Source organism: Nothobranchius furzeri, chromosome 7 (assembly GCF_043380555.1).
Source record: "Nothobranchius furzeri strain GRZ-AD chromosome 7, NfurGRZ-RIMD1, whole genome shotgun sequence".
NCBI lineage: Eukaryota > Metazoa > Chordata > Actinopteri > Cyprinodontiformes > Nothobranchiidae > Nothobranchius > Nothobranchius furzeri.
This window is the reverse complement of record NC_091747.1, coordinates 69,959,719-69,972,705: the sequence shown is the minus strand read 5'-3', so window position 1 is coordinate 69,972,705 and position 12,987 is coordinate 69,959,719. Positions and strand designations below refer to the sequence as shown.

At 43.0% G+C, this 12,987-nt stretch overlaps 1 protein-coding gene across 2 annotated transcripts in view; it reads right to left on the bottom strand.

The window, feature by feature from the left end:
- usp43a (ubiquitin specific peptidase 43a) overlaps window positions 1–12,987 on the bottom strand; it is a 189,145-nt gene that overhangs the window by 160,247 nt on the left and 15,911 nt on the right. For both annotated transcript variants that reach the window (XM_070553644.1, XM_070553645.1), the window contains exon 2: window positions 12,262–12,411. In XM_070553644.1, the coding sequence (XP_070409745.1) occupies window positions 12,262–12,411 (150 nt within the window). The remainder of the gene's footprint in view (window positions 1–12,261; window positions 12,412–12,987) is intronic.

The following is a 12,987-nucleotide window of genomic DNA, read 5'->3' as shown; positions in this document are numbered from 1 at the left end:
TATGCAGTCCTCTCAGAATCCAGTCAGAGTCTTTATCATCAGAGTTTCTCACATGATGAGGAAGCAAATGTTAAAGAAAATTAGCACAGCTTTGTGCAACATTAGCAGCAACTAAAAACATGCTTGGGCAGGAGAATGGCTCCAGATCCAAGGTCAGCTGGGGTGAATACTCAGAAGAAAGGAAACAATAAAACAAGGACATCTCTGTTTCAGATGCTGGGACAGAGTTTTAAAATCTTTTCCTTAAACAGACTAAAGCCGGGCGTACACTGTGCGACTTTTTCACTTTTTTGAGCCGATTTTTCACTCGTGCGAGAATCCACGAGATCGAGGCGAGTTTTGCGCCGAGCGTCGTGTAGTGTACAGGGGTTACGAGAGGCGATTAACACCACGTGACCAGCTACCGATCAGCAATCGTGAGCTCGCACGGACTTCTGGTGTGTTTGATATTTCGCTCGTCCCTCGTGAGGATATCGCACTGTTGAAGCGGCGCTGCGAGCAGCTGCGACCCAAAAAGTATCAGAACCGCTCACGGCGCATGCGCAATCCTGTATCAACACCGCTCACCCGCTATTTCCCTAATAACACACGTTGTTCGTTTTAACTTCTACACGTTATTTTACTCACAAAGATTGTCAAGAAAGCGTGTTTGTCGTGTTCGTGTCAAATTAAACTGATCACTAAACACAGATTTACTTTCTTTATTTCGTTTTCCTCATCCAACCCCCATAAATCCCTGTGTGTCCTCCTGCAGCACTCCCGAAGGACAACAGGCAAAACAAGACAAAAAAGTCTGACGTGTTGAGTAAAAACTGCTATTTTTAGCATATTTTTAGGGCCGACGTGTTGCTACCAGACATACAGTGTGAGCAGTCAGATCGCATCCGAGAACTGGGTCGTACAGTGTGAGCACATGACTCGTGAGATCTGCCCTGCGAGGAAGTCGTACAGTTTGAGCTGAAGCCGAGTGCTACGAGTGAAAAAGTCGCACAGTGTACGCCCGGCTTGACCAGTCTGAGAGGACTGAGGATGTACATGCTGCAGTCTGCAAACATTCAATCAACCACTGAGCCAATGTTGTTACCACCTATGGATCCTATCTGAGTCTCTCTAAGGCTGTTTTACCTCCCAAAAGGACAGACTGAATGCTTTATAATCTCTTTCAGCGTGACATTTCTGTGAAAGAGTTCATGTTCAGGTCGTCTCAGTGGACAGGTCCCATCAGGTCCAGACCATTCCACCCTCAGCACCTTTCTGTGTCAGGTGGTCTGTGCAAATCACAGCCAATTAATGAAGCGTCTTTGTTATGTTTAACTTGCTAACAGGGAAACCTTCGCTTTACCATTTGCCTCTCATTTCTGAAACTTTCTGGCACATTGAAACTAACTGGAGAATGTTTTGAGACAGGTTCCAGACGTCCCCATTGACCGAGCCTTTGGAGGAAATGTGTTGTATAATTCTATGGATGTGTAAACAATTCTATCACCATGGCCCTGAGGCCCCTCCCACGACTCGAAATACAATAAATTTTAAACTTCACTTTGAGAAGTTTTTTAAAGAGCAAGTCACCTACAAATCAACTTTTTTTGCTGATAAACTAAATAAACGAGTGTCTAATCGTGCTGTAGACACATGTAGTCAATAATTTGGTACTTCAGTGCATCTTAGTTAAAATTTAAATATTCTGCCTAAAACTGGCAGTGTTGTGCCGTTGTCAGGTAAAAACTCTGCACTGCGTTTGAATTTAAATCTGTCATCGCTATTGGCTAAGAGGTATGCTATGATGTAAACTGGTCCTTATGATGTCACAGTGTTGCTGTGAGCCTGTGTGTGTGTGTATTGGTTTGCGGCTCCGCCCTCTCGGTCTGCAAGGCAACAGCATTTGTTGCATTTTTCAAACAGGAAGTGGGAGTGAAGTAAGTTTCTTATAGGGGGTGACTTGCTCTTTAAACTTTCTTGAGAATACAGCTCAGAATCTCTGCCCAACAGCTGCAGAGAGCAGATCTGACGGTTTTATGACATTAGTAGTCGAGACAGAAAAAAAGTTAAGATAATTAAACATACAGATAATTATTAGCCTGGCCTGCCAGACTCCTCCTCTGTTTAATTCTGCACAGAGAAAGGGTCTGGGGACTCTCCTGTTCAAATAACCCCACCCCCTGAGAATTCTAACCGAGCCAATCAGCGCTGAGCAGCTACGTCACACACCATAACGCCAAGTTTGTCGAACATGGCGACTGAAGCAGAGTTCACCGCGGCTCTTTCCTCTGGTCTAAATGACTTGGACACGTCTTTAAAACAACAAGTACAAGTGCTAAATGCCTTTCATCTAAAGAAAGATGTTTGCGCCGTCTCCAGACGCCATTTTCGACTACAGCTAACAAAAACTACAGCGTCGCGCACGTCACACACAGCGGCGCTCAGTTTCTCATAAACAACGAAGACAGCGGCGGAGTTCGCTGCGGCTCTTTCCTCTGTTCTAAATGACTTAAATGTCTTTAAAACCACAACAAGTAGAAGTGCTAAAAGCCTTTCTTCTAAAAAAAAATAAAAGATGTTTGCGCCGTTGCCAGACTCCTTTTTTTACTACAGCTAAAAAACTACAGCGTCGTGGGGTACAGTCGGCATTTCCGTCTTTTCTCTGATTGGTTATTTTTGAGCTGCCTAGTCCCGCCCCTCATGTGCCTCTCTGCCTGTGTTACCAGACTTTTTTTCTGTGCAGAATTAAACAGGACGTGTCTGGCAGGCCAGTCTAGATAGTTGCAGACAGCAAACATCAGACAACATAAAATCATTAAAATAGAGTAGATAAGTAATAAAATAAAATGTTATTTAAGGTACATCCTAATGTTGGCAATGCTGGTTCTGGCAGACACAGTGCATCTGAAGGAATGATAGAAAGTTGTGGTCGGACAAGGAAGGACTGCTTGACTGACAGATGAGATGTTGTGCACGGAAAACTGGTGCACCGGAGCTTTGTTCCCCAAAGTACGACTTCCAAGGCATTTGTTCCTACTAGAGACCACTGCAAATGGATTGATTAAACAAGTGTTCCACACCTTTCAGGACACTTAAAGTACTTTTGTCAATACATCACTTCTTGGGATATACTTCTTTTCATTTGTCTGGGCAGAACCTCCCTGAACCGTCTACAGGTGGTTCAGAACGCCTGTGCTCGGCTTCTGACCAAGTCCTCCAAACACACCCACATCACCCCGCTTCTCCTCCAGCTTCACTGGCTGCCAGTCAACTTCAGGGTTCATTTCAAGATCCTGGTTCTGGTCTATAGGGCCTTACATGGACAAGCACCATCTTACATTGGTGATCTTCTCAGGCCCTACACCCCCAGCAGGCCCCTGAGGTCCAGTGACCAAAGCCTACTGGTTGTGCAGCACCAGGCTAAAGACCAAAGGTGGCGGATAACTTGATGCTGTGGCTCCCAGACTCTGGACCTCTCTCCCCCTGAGCCTGAGATCAGTGGACTCAGTGGTCTCCTTTAAAAAGCTGTTGAAAACTCACCTGTTCAGGCTTTTGTGTGACCTTCGTCACCACCCTTTCCTTATTCTGCTCTTATTCCGCCTTTACCTGCAATCCACTGATTTCCCTCTCTTCAATTTATTTTCTCTTTCCTTATATTTTATCACAATTTTTTCTTCTAGTTTTACCCATATTTTTAAATGAAAATTAAAAAAAAAATTTTTACATGAAATTTTTTGTTATTGTGAAGCACTTCACAATTTTTATGTTGAGAGGCGCTATATAAAAGATTTTTCTCTTTCTTTTCCTTCTTTCTTTCTTGTCAGACAAAAATATCATCAAATAATTTAATGAAAGAAAGAAGGGGAGTAAATATCTTTGTTTGTACTCCATCACTTTCTACCAGCCATGAGAAAGAAGACCAAACCAGAGTACCCTGAAAGAGTTTCTAACTCACATTTAGTAATAGACGAGTTCCTCTGTTCATCAGTGCCATCACGTGGAAAGGTTTATTCTCTCCTGGTTCCTTTTAGACCACAAACGTTCTCAAACAAGCCTCATCGTGTGAACCCCATCAGGCATGTCATGGCTGGGTAAGCCAACGACCTCTATTCAACTTCAATAACGCTAAAGTCTCACACGACCCCACAGGAGGTTAAATACCTCTGATATCCCACCGGTCTGTTAGAAATGAATAAGGCTTTCAGATGAGAGCTCCATGAGTTACTAAAGGGCCTGTCGTTAGCTTGGGATGTACCCAGAGTCAAACCAAATAGTCAATACTAGAAAATCAAGACGTTTTGATTAAATTAAAGTGACAGTGTGTGTTTTTCCTGGCGATAGGGGACAGTAGATACCTGAATCGTTGCAAGCAAGCAGTATTTTTTTGTTGGAGAAAGACCTTACCAATGGATGCCCATTAGGGTCAAAAAGCCCCAAGTGCAAACTTTAGCAAAATAACAAGCACATCAGACTTCCTTTCATCACTGGAAACAAGTGAAGAGGTAAATGTGTAAAAAAACAACATATAAGAATGATGAAAGTTTTGAAACCATTTGTAAGAAATCAGTAAATGCATTTTGTCTTCATGGGCTCCCGTTAAAGAAAACGTGGCATCTAATATGGCGTTGCCCAGAGATTTGGGTGTTTCTCAATGTCAAGGCACCTGGCCTTGCGAGGTGATTTTGCGAGACCAGGCGCCTTGCTTACGAGGACACGGTCATTCCTCGGTAAAAGAAAACGGATAAATGGAACAGACTTACATCACATAACCGCGGCTTCCACGGCAGTCACGTAACGTCACGTGACACGTGAGATAACGTTATATTTTATATGGATGAGTTTCAAAATAAATATATAATGAGCCTTTTACTTTTTAAATTGTGTATATATTGGATAAATTAAATATATAAGTGAGTTACTACCCACTAGCCATCGAAGCTGCAACTACTAAGCAACTAACAAACCATAGATAACTTCTTTGGATTAAAAAAAACATTTTAAATTAGGTGACTTACTTTTAAACTTGAAATTAGCCCCGACGTACCTGGCGGCTTCTGATCCACCATCTTTTCGAAAATACCACGGTGTATTCTGGGTAATTTTTGACCAAGGCTAGGCTACAAGACACCTCGCGTGTATCCTTGCTCAGCTAGCTAAATGGCTAACAAACAGAGAGCATACGCCTCGGTAGAACACGGTCTTGGCGATTCCGGATGACATATCTCCTAGGCAACCGGGAAGGGGCCAAGACATCAGGGCAAGGTTCCTTGGCATTGAGAAACACCCTTAGACCCGCTCCCATGTATTTTAGACCTGATTTTTATGGTTATACATTGCAAAGCTGCCAATATTTTTCAACCAGTGGGCATCACTTCATTCATTTATTACATTTTGATGGATATTTTCAGAAATTAATGGTAAAAACTACACATTGTCTCTTTAAGTCAAGTCAAAATAGTTAAATCACCTGCTAAAACGTTAAACTCTCAGAAACTAACTAAACACATCTATAAATTACCAACTGTTGGAATCAGCCAATTTAAAGATGGCTGCCAAGTCCATCAGTGTCACCAAATGCTCAAAATGCAACAAAATGGTCAACTTTACAAATATTCAGCTGTAATCTGTAGTTGTTCAGCCTTCTTGTTTGTATTTGTATTTTCCACTCTGACATCGCTACACTTGGATTTAGCAGCAGCCAGCTGAAACTGTTTTCAGTTATATCGAAGATTATCTGCTTCGTGTTGAGCCATAGTGTTCAGATTGAAATATTCCATACTGTACTTTTTGTGAGTATGTAAAGTATGTTTCCTTTAATTGAGCAAAGGCAGAGCCCAAACCACCAACAGTAATGTGGTCCGTAGGAGGCCGAACGTTATCCTGATGATGGACGCCATTGGTGAAAGCTCCAGATTGAGAAACCTTTCTCCCTCGCTGCTCCACCTGTGAGCCGACTCATCTCTTTCACTGACATTTGCTTTCCCTGAGGAAGTTGGGTTAAAAGTTTGTGGAGGGATATCAAACTCACTATTTGTGTCTCTGGAGAGAGGAGAGCTGGCTCGCCTTACCACGGCCACTGACCCGATTTCAAAGCGAGTGCTGCTGCCTCCAAGGCCGGGAGACTCCCCTTCCTTTCTCTCATCCTCCACAGCCAACCCACCTGGGGCGGGCCGGCCGACCACTATCAACATTTCAAATCGAACATAGCATCTAAGAATCTCTGGTGCTGCTCGGGTAAACCGCCTCTCCTACAGCAGCAGGCTGGGTGAGACAGCTTTGCATCCCACTCATGACAAGGCCCGAGGTAAAACCATTCAGTGAGCACATCGGAGCAGTTCAGAAAACCCGCCTCATATTTAGAAGAGCGCTGACGCCTGCGGGGATCATGTAATACACCAGTTAGGAAGACTTTAATATCATGTAATTGGACTTCAGCTTCTACGCTCTGTTCACCACCACAGCCGAGAGGTACAGAATAAAACAGCTCTGAATGGTAGCCAAAGTATTTTCTCTCTATCTGGAAGTTGAAAGCCGAAAGGAAAAAATAGGAAAACATAGAATAAAAATGTGAAAATGAGCTCTTTTCTTAGTTTCATTTTCGGACACATTCAGAAAACTCGTAATCAGTCAGGATGAATCCTAATCACTAGAGTGAATATGCCAAACTCCAAGCCCTAGGGCCAAATGAGGCTAGTTCTTAAGCCTGCCGCACACGAGAGCAATCTGCTGAGCAAACGGCCTCAAATGACCGTTTGCTCAGCAGATACCTCGCCGTGCACGCCTGATTTTCACTGAGTATTCTGCCTCATGGGAGGTAAAAACTCGCCGTGTGCGCACTACTGAGTTGCTGGCTGAGCTAAAATATTCTTGTGGCCAATCAAAGCGCATTCTCTGCTCACATGACCCCAAGATGGCAGCCCCTTGTCAGAAAATAAACAAAACGGAGACAGAGCTGGAAATGGAGGAAATCGATACTTTTTTTGTTGATGAAGCGTCACCGCCACCGGCATTTCAAGGTTAGGAAAGTATTTGTACGGTGGCAGAGAGATGGGCCAGGCAAGGAGTTTATGCCAATTTACTCCAAAATGCGCTTGGAAGACCCAGAATCCTTCCGACAGTACCGCCGCCCGGATCCTTCGAGAGGTTAATGAAAGCATTGGGCCCATCGATCCGCAAAGTACCATTATGTTTATTTTTCAGACACTCATACAGGGCAAGGGGGCAGCATCTGATACATCTTTGGGTCATGTGAGCAGAGAACACGCTTTGTTTGGCCACTAGAATATTTCAGCTCAGCCAGCAGCTCACATTGTGGGGGCTTGCTAACTTCCAACCAGGAGCGTTTAACATGCAGAATACAGCAGGTCTGGAGAATAGCAACACCACACATGATTTTGCACCTTAAGCAAGGAGAAAAATGACTGCATGAACCCAAAAACCTCTGGTTTATTTTCTCTTCTGTTTACCACAGAGGTTTCACAGGAAATGACACTTTTTTTGACTAGTTAAGCAACTGTAAATCTGCACATGACTAATTTTGAAAGTTTCCAGATGTTTTACATTGCTTTCATGTTTGACTTCCTGTCTGACCCGATCTGAACTCCAGAGGTTGTTCTGGAAGCGGCGTGCATAAAAAAATGGACTGAAATTGTGAGAAACACATCCTTATTCTTCTGGAACACTTCGCCGCTGTTGGAAAGGAACCCGTCCTCTGTAACAGAGGCTAGTTGCAGCGAAAAATGTCCATCCATCCATCCATTTTCATCCGCTTATCCGGTGTTGGGTCGCGGGGGCAGTAGCCTAAGGCAAGAGGCCCAGACTTCCCTCTCCTCAGCCACTTGGGCCAGCTCTTCCGGGGGAATCCCAAGGTGTTCCCTGGCCAGGTGAGAGACATAGTCCCTCCACCGTGCCCTGGGTCTACCTTAAGGTCTCCTCCCAGTTGGACGTGCCCGGAAAGCCTCACCAGGGAGGCGTCCAGGAGGCATCCTGACAGATGCCCGAGCCACCTCAACTGGCTCCTCTCGATGTGGAGGAGCAGCGGGTCTACTCCGAGCCCCTCCCGAATGACCAAGCTTCTCACCCTATCTCTAAGGGAGAGCCCAGCCACTCTTCGGAGAAAACTCATTTCGGCCGCTTGTATCCGCGATCTCGTTCTTTCGGTCACTACCCAAAGCTCATGACCATAGGTGAGGGCAGGAACGTAGATCGACCGGTATATTGAGAGCTTCACCTTCTGACTCAGCTCTCTCTTCACCACGACAGACCGGTACAACGCCCACATCACTGCAGATGCAGCACCAATCCGCCTATCGATCTCACGCTCCAGTTTTCCCTCACTCGTGAAGAAGACCCTGAGATACTTAAACTCCTCCACTTGGGGCAGGACCTCATCCCTGACCCAGAGAAGGCATTCTACCCTTTTCCGTATCAAGACCATGGTCTCAGATTTAGAGGAGCTGATTCTCATCCCAGCTGCTTCACACTCGGCTGCGAACCGCTCCAGCGAAAGCTGAAGATCACGTTCTGATGAAGTCAACAGGACCACATCATCTGCAAAAAGCAGAGACCTGATCCTCAGGCCACCAAAACGGATGCCCTCCACACCTTGGCTGCACCTAGAAATCCTGTCCATGAAGGTTATGAAAGGAATCGGTGGCAAAGGGCAGCCTTGGCGGAGTCCAACTCTCACTGGGAACGAGCCCGACTTACTGCCGGCAATGCGGACCAAGCTCTGACAACGGTCATACAGGGACCTAACAGCCCGTATCAGAGGACCTGGTACCCCATACTCCCGGAGTACCCCCCACAGGGTCCCCTGAGGAACGCGGTCAAACGCCTTCTCCAAATCCACAAAACACATGAAGACTGGTTGGGCAAACCACGCACCCTCCAGGATCCCCCTAAGGGTATAGAGCTGGTCCAGTGTTCCACGGCCAGGATGAAAACCACATTGCTCCTCCTGAATCTGAGGTTCAACCATCCGACGGACCCTCGGAATGTTTCATGGCAAATGGCAAAAGGTGGGGTACAATAATATTGATTATGTAATATAACCAGCCTATGGAGTTACAATACAAATATCACTACTTAAAGCTGTTTCCAGAGTTTTCCCCTTTCGGAAATTATGTATGGTTTGTCAAAAATTCATAAAAGTGATTTTCTTATCATGTACTGTGATGAAATGTAAACAATATATCTTTTTTTTTTTTGCTACGCACGCCCCCTGCCCCGCAGAGCTCCGTGCAATAGGAAACTGAGCGCCGACCAGAACTAACCAATAGCGTTAGACTACCGCTTACTTGCTTCAAATTGAAGGAAAATTTATGGAATACAACACTGATGCAGAGCTGATGAATGCTTCACGGACAAGTAAGTCTCTAAAATATAAATATACAAGAACACAACATAATACTCGTAAAACAACGTGTTTTAGCTCTGTTTGTCAGCTACAGAAGCACATTTATAAACAGATATGTGAAGTTGTGATCTTAAAAAACCAGAGCAACAGAGTATTTGTGTGATATGCTCGTCAGCCACTAAATGGTACCATCGGATAAGATAAATACTCCGGAAAGAAGTTTTAACTGCATATCCCCAATGCAATGGGAGAAACATTTGTCCAGACATGTTAGGCCTGAGGTGACTGGGAAAAGTTAGGAATTAAGTTATGTTAAAGATAAAAATAGTGGAACATGAATATTACTCACTGAGCTGACAAACCAAACTTAGAGTTCACGTTTTAAACAGAGTCGTGCCATTTAGTAGTAATTCAAACTTACAGAATCTTTAGAAACCACCACAGAGATGTTTAGGTTGAGGAAAATAAGTATTTATGGAACATTCAGAAAGCAGATTAAAGCCATGTAGACACCAACTAATTATGCAAAATGTTCAATTTGATTCATCTTGATTAATCATTCACATGAAAAAAGAAGATGAAAGACCGCTGTCAACAAAACAAAACATAGCCGCTACGATGTCCAAACAGCAAGGCAGTAAGAATGACAATATTTTGTCCAACAATATTAATGCCCTTAAATAGAACTACAGAATGCACAACAGCAGCACATTTGTGTGCAGTGTGTTTTGCCCTCATTCTGCCATCTTAACTAGTCCTGACTATTTAATTGTAATATACAACAACTCTTTGATGACTTGATTATTATTATTATTCTGAGCTACTACAGCATTCAATTTCCCTCTGGAATTAATAGAGTATTTTTTAATTGAATTGAATTACCTGAAGATGCATTAGAGTCAAACCCTTCCAGAGAGGAAGTGCACATGGGCTGCATGGAGAGATAAGGTAAGAGCATATTTGCAAACCATATTTGAATGTAGCAGTCTTTTTTTAATACAATTTTCAAGGATCATTTCTATTGTTATCATGATCGTTTGGACCCGAGACCAAAGTTCAGCTACAGAGCTGATTTGTTGGACAGTCCTAGTCTGAGGCCAGGGTGTGAACAGAAACTCAGTAGGTTTATTGAGGTCTGATTAGAGGCTGAGCTGCCTTTCTGTGTTACATAATGTTATTTAGGTAAAGCACATCAGCAGACATTGTTGCAAACCTGAATATTCCAGCAACCTCCTGATGTCGTCATATTTTACTGGACTATTGCTTATCAGTCATGGGGCAATGCTCTGTGGAGAGAGGTGTTGAAATTCTAAGGAAAACTAATTTAATAAGATAATCTGGAAACTTTTTCAGGGTTAATTCACAAAAATGAAAAATTTTCATAAAGTATATGTTGCTGATGTTGAGTTTATTACATTTGGTTATTGAGGATTCGTTAATTCATTTAGAGGAATAAACTGGATATCAGAGGAGATACGTGATTTTTATCAACAAAATCAAGGAAAGAATAGCTGCAGATTAAGAAAACAGTGAGGGAAAAACGTGAGTCCAAATCCTTAAAGGATGTTAAACAGTTTTAGCAAACAGATGAACTTCTGCATGAGAGAGAGAGAGAGAGAGAGAGAGAGAGAGAGAGAGAGAGAGAGAGAGAGATTATAAATAAAGGGGTCAGAGCTAACTTCCATTGATTAATCTATAAATATATCAGTGTGTGTGTGTGTGTGTGTGTGTGTGTGTGTGTGTGTGTGTGTGTGTGTGTGTGTACCCTTCCATGCAAAACAGAATAGAGGCAAAATTAAAACACACCATGGAGGTGAAGAACCAGGCATTGACCACTTTTATAGGACCAGAACTAGACCTGTCTGAGGACCATACTAGACCAGTTCTATGGGACCATACTAGACTAGTTCTATGGGACCATACTAGACTAGTTCTATGGGACCATACTAGACTAGTTCTATGGGACCATACAAGACTAGTTCTATGGGACCATACTAGACTAGTTCTATGGGACCATACAAGACTAGTTCTATGGGACTACTCTAGACCAGTTCTATTGGACTACACTAGACCAGTTATATTGGACCAGACTAGAGCACTACTATGGTACCATACTAGACCAGTTCTATTGGACTATTCTAGACCCATTCTATTAGACCATACTAAACCAGTTTCATGGGACCATACTAGACCAGTTCTATTAGACTATTGTAGACCAGTTCCATGGGACCATACTAGAACATTTCTATCGGAGTATTGTAGACCAGTTCCATGGGATCATACTAGACCAGTAGTATGGGACCATACTAGACCAGGTCCATTGGGCCATACTAGGCCAATACTATGGGACCATACTAGACCAGTTGTATTGGACTGTTGTAAACCAGTTCCATGGGACCATACTAGACCAGTTCTATTGAACTGTTGTAGACAAGTTCCATGGGACCATACTAGACCAGTTCTATTGGACTATTGTAGACCAGTTCCATGGGACCATACTAGGCTAGTTCTATGGTACCATATTAGACCAGTTCCATTTCAGATTTTATCCCCGCTGTTGGAATTCTGGTAGTTAAAAATAATAATAATAATAATAATTGACCAAGTGGTGAACGGTGGAGGATTTAACCAAAAACACACAGGTTCTTCAGGGTCTCAGGTGGACATTTGGGATAGAATATGTGGGTTTAGCAAAAACGGTTGAAGTTCTTCCTTAAATTGAAATCTTTGCTTTTTTTTTTTTTACAAACCGAGAACAAATGTTGCAAACAGACACAACCTGACAGTGGAGGAGGATATTAATATATACTATTAATGTATATTAACATTTGACAGCAGATTTCCATTTGATTGTTGTTTAGTTGTGAAGGTATGAATTGAGCCATCTGTGTAAATACTCATTTAGGTAGAGTGTGCAGACCCACCTTGCTGCTGGTTTTGGCCTTACTGCTGCTGTTGTTGTCCACACTGGAGTTGACGTCTTCGTGAACTCTGTCCAACAGCCAGAGAAGGAACTCCAAGGCATCGTGCTGAGAGTTTCCTCTAAACTGGGAGCCATATTTGGCCACCATGCTCTAAGAAGGAGATGGAGAACATTGTCCATCAGTTTGCATCAAATCTTCACAAGAACTCTACAGAAAATCTAATAAAACTAATAAGGCCTTATGGTAACAGAAATGTGGCCAGGTTGTTTTCGATTAAATCTCTAAAACAAAAAGGCCTAGGGCCCAAAGGGTTACTATTTAGCTTAACCAGTTGTAATAAGGAGCATGGTGGAGTTAGGGCTGCTTGATTAATGGCAAAAATAATAATCGTGACTATTTTGACAAATAGAGATCTAGATTATTTAACACAATTTTTAGCGTTGAAAAAAACTACTCCAAATTCTTACAAAAAAAAAGATATGCACTGCAAAACAAACTAGAAACACAAACATCTACGTTGTAGTGAACTTCCACAACCTGCTGCATAATAATGATTTGGTCCTATCCAGTGGTGCCATAGGGGAATGTGTACAGCAGCACAATGCAACAAGTCTCTCAGAAAAATGAACTATTATTATTCATCAGCTTGAGAAACTGGAGGTCTGGCGTGTGCATGAAGACACTGATAAAATGAACATTTGCTTCAGATATGATAATGATAAATGA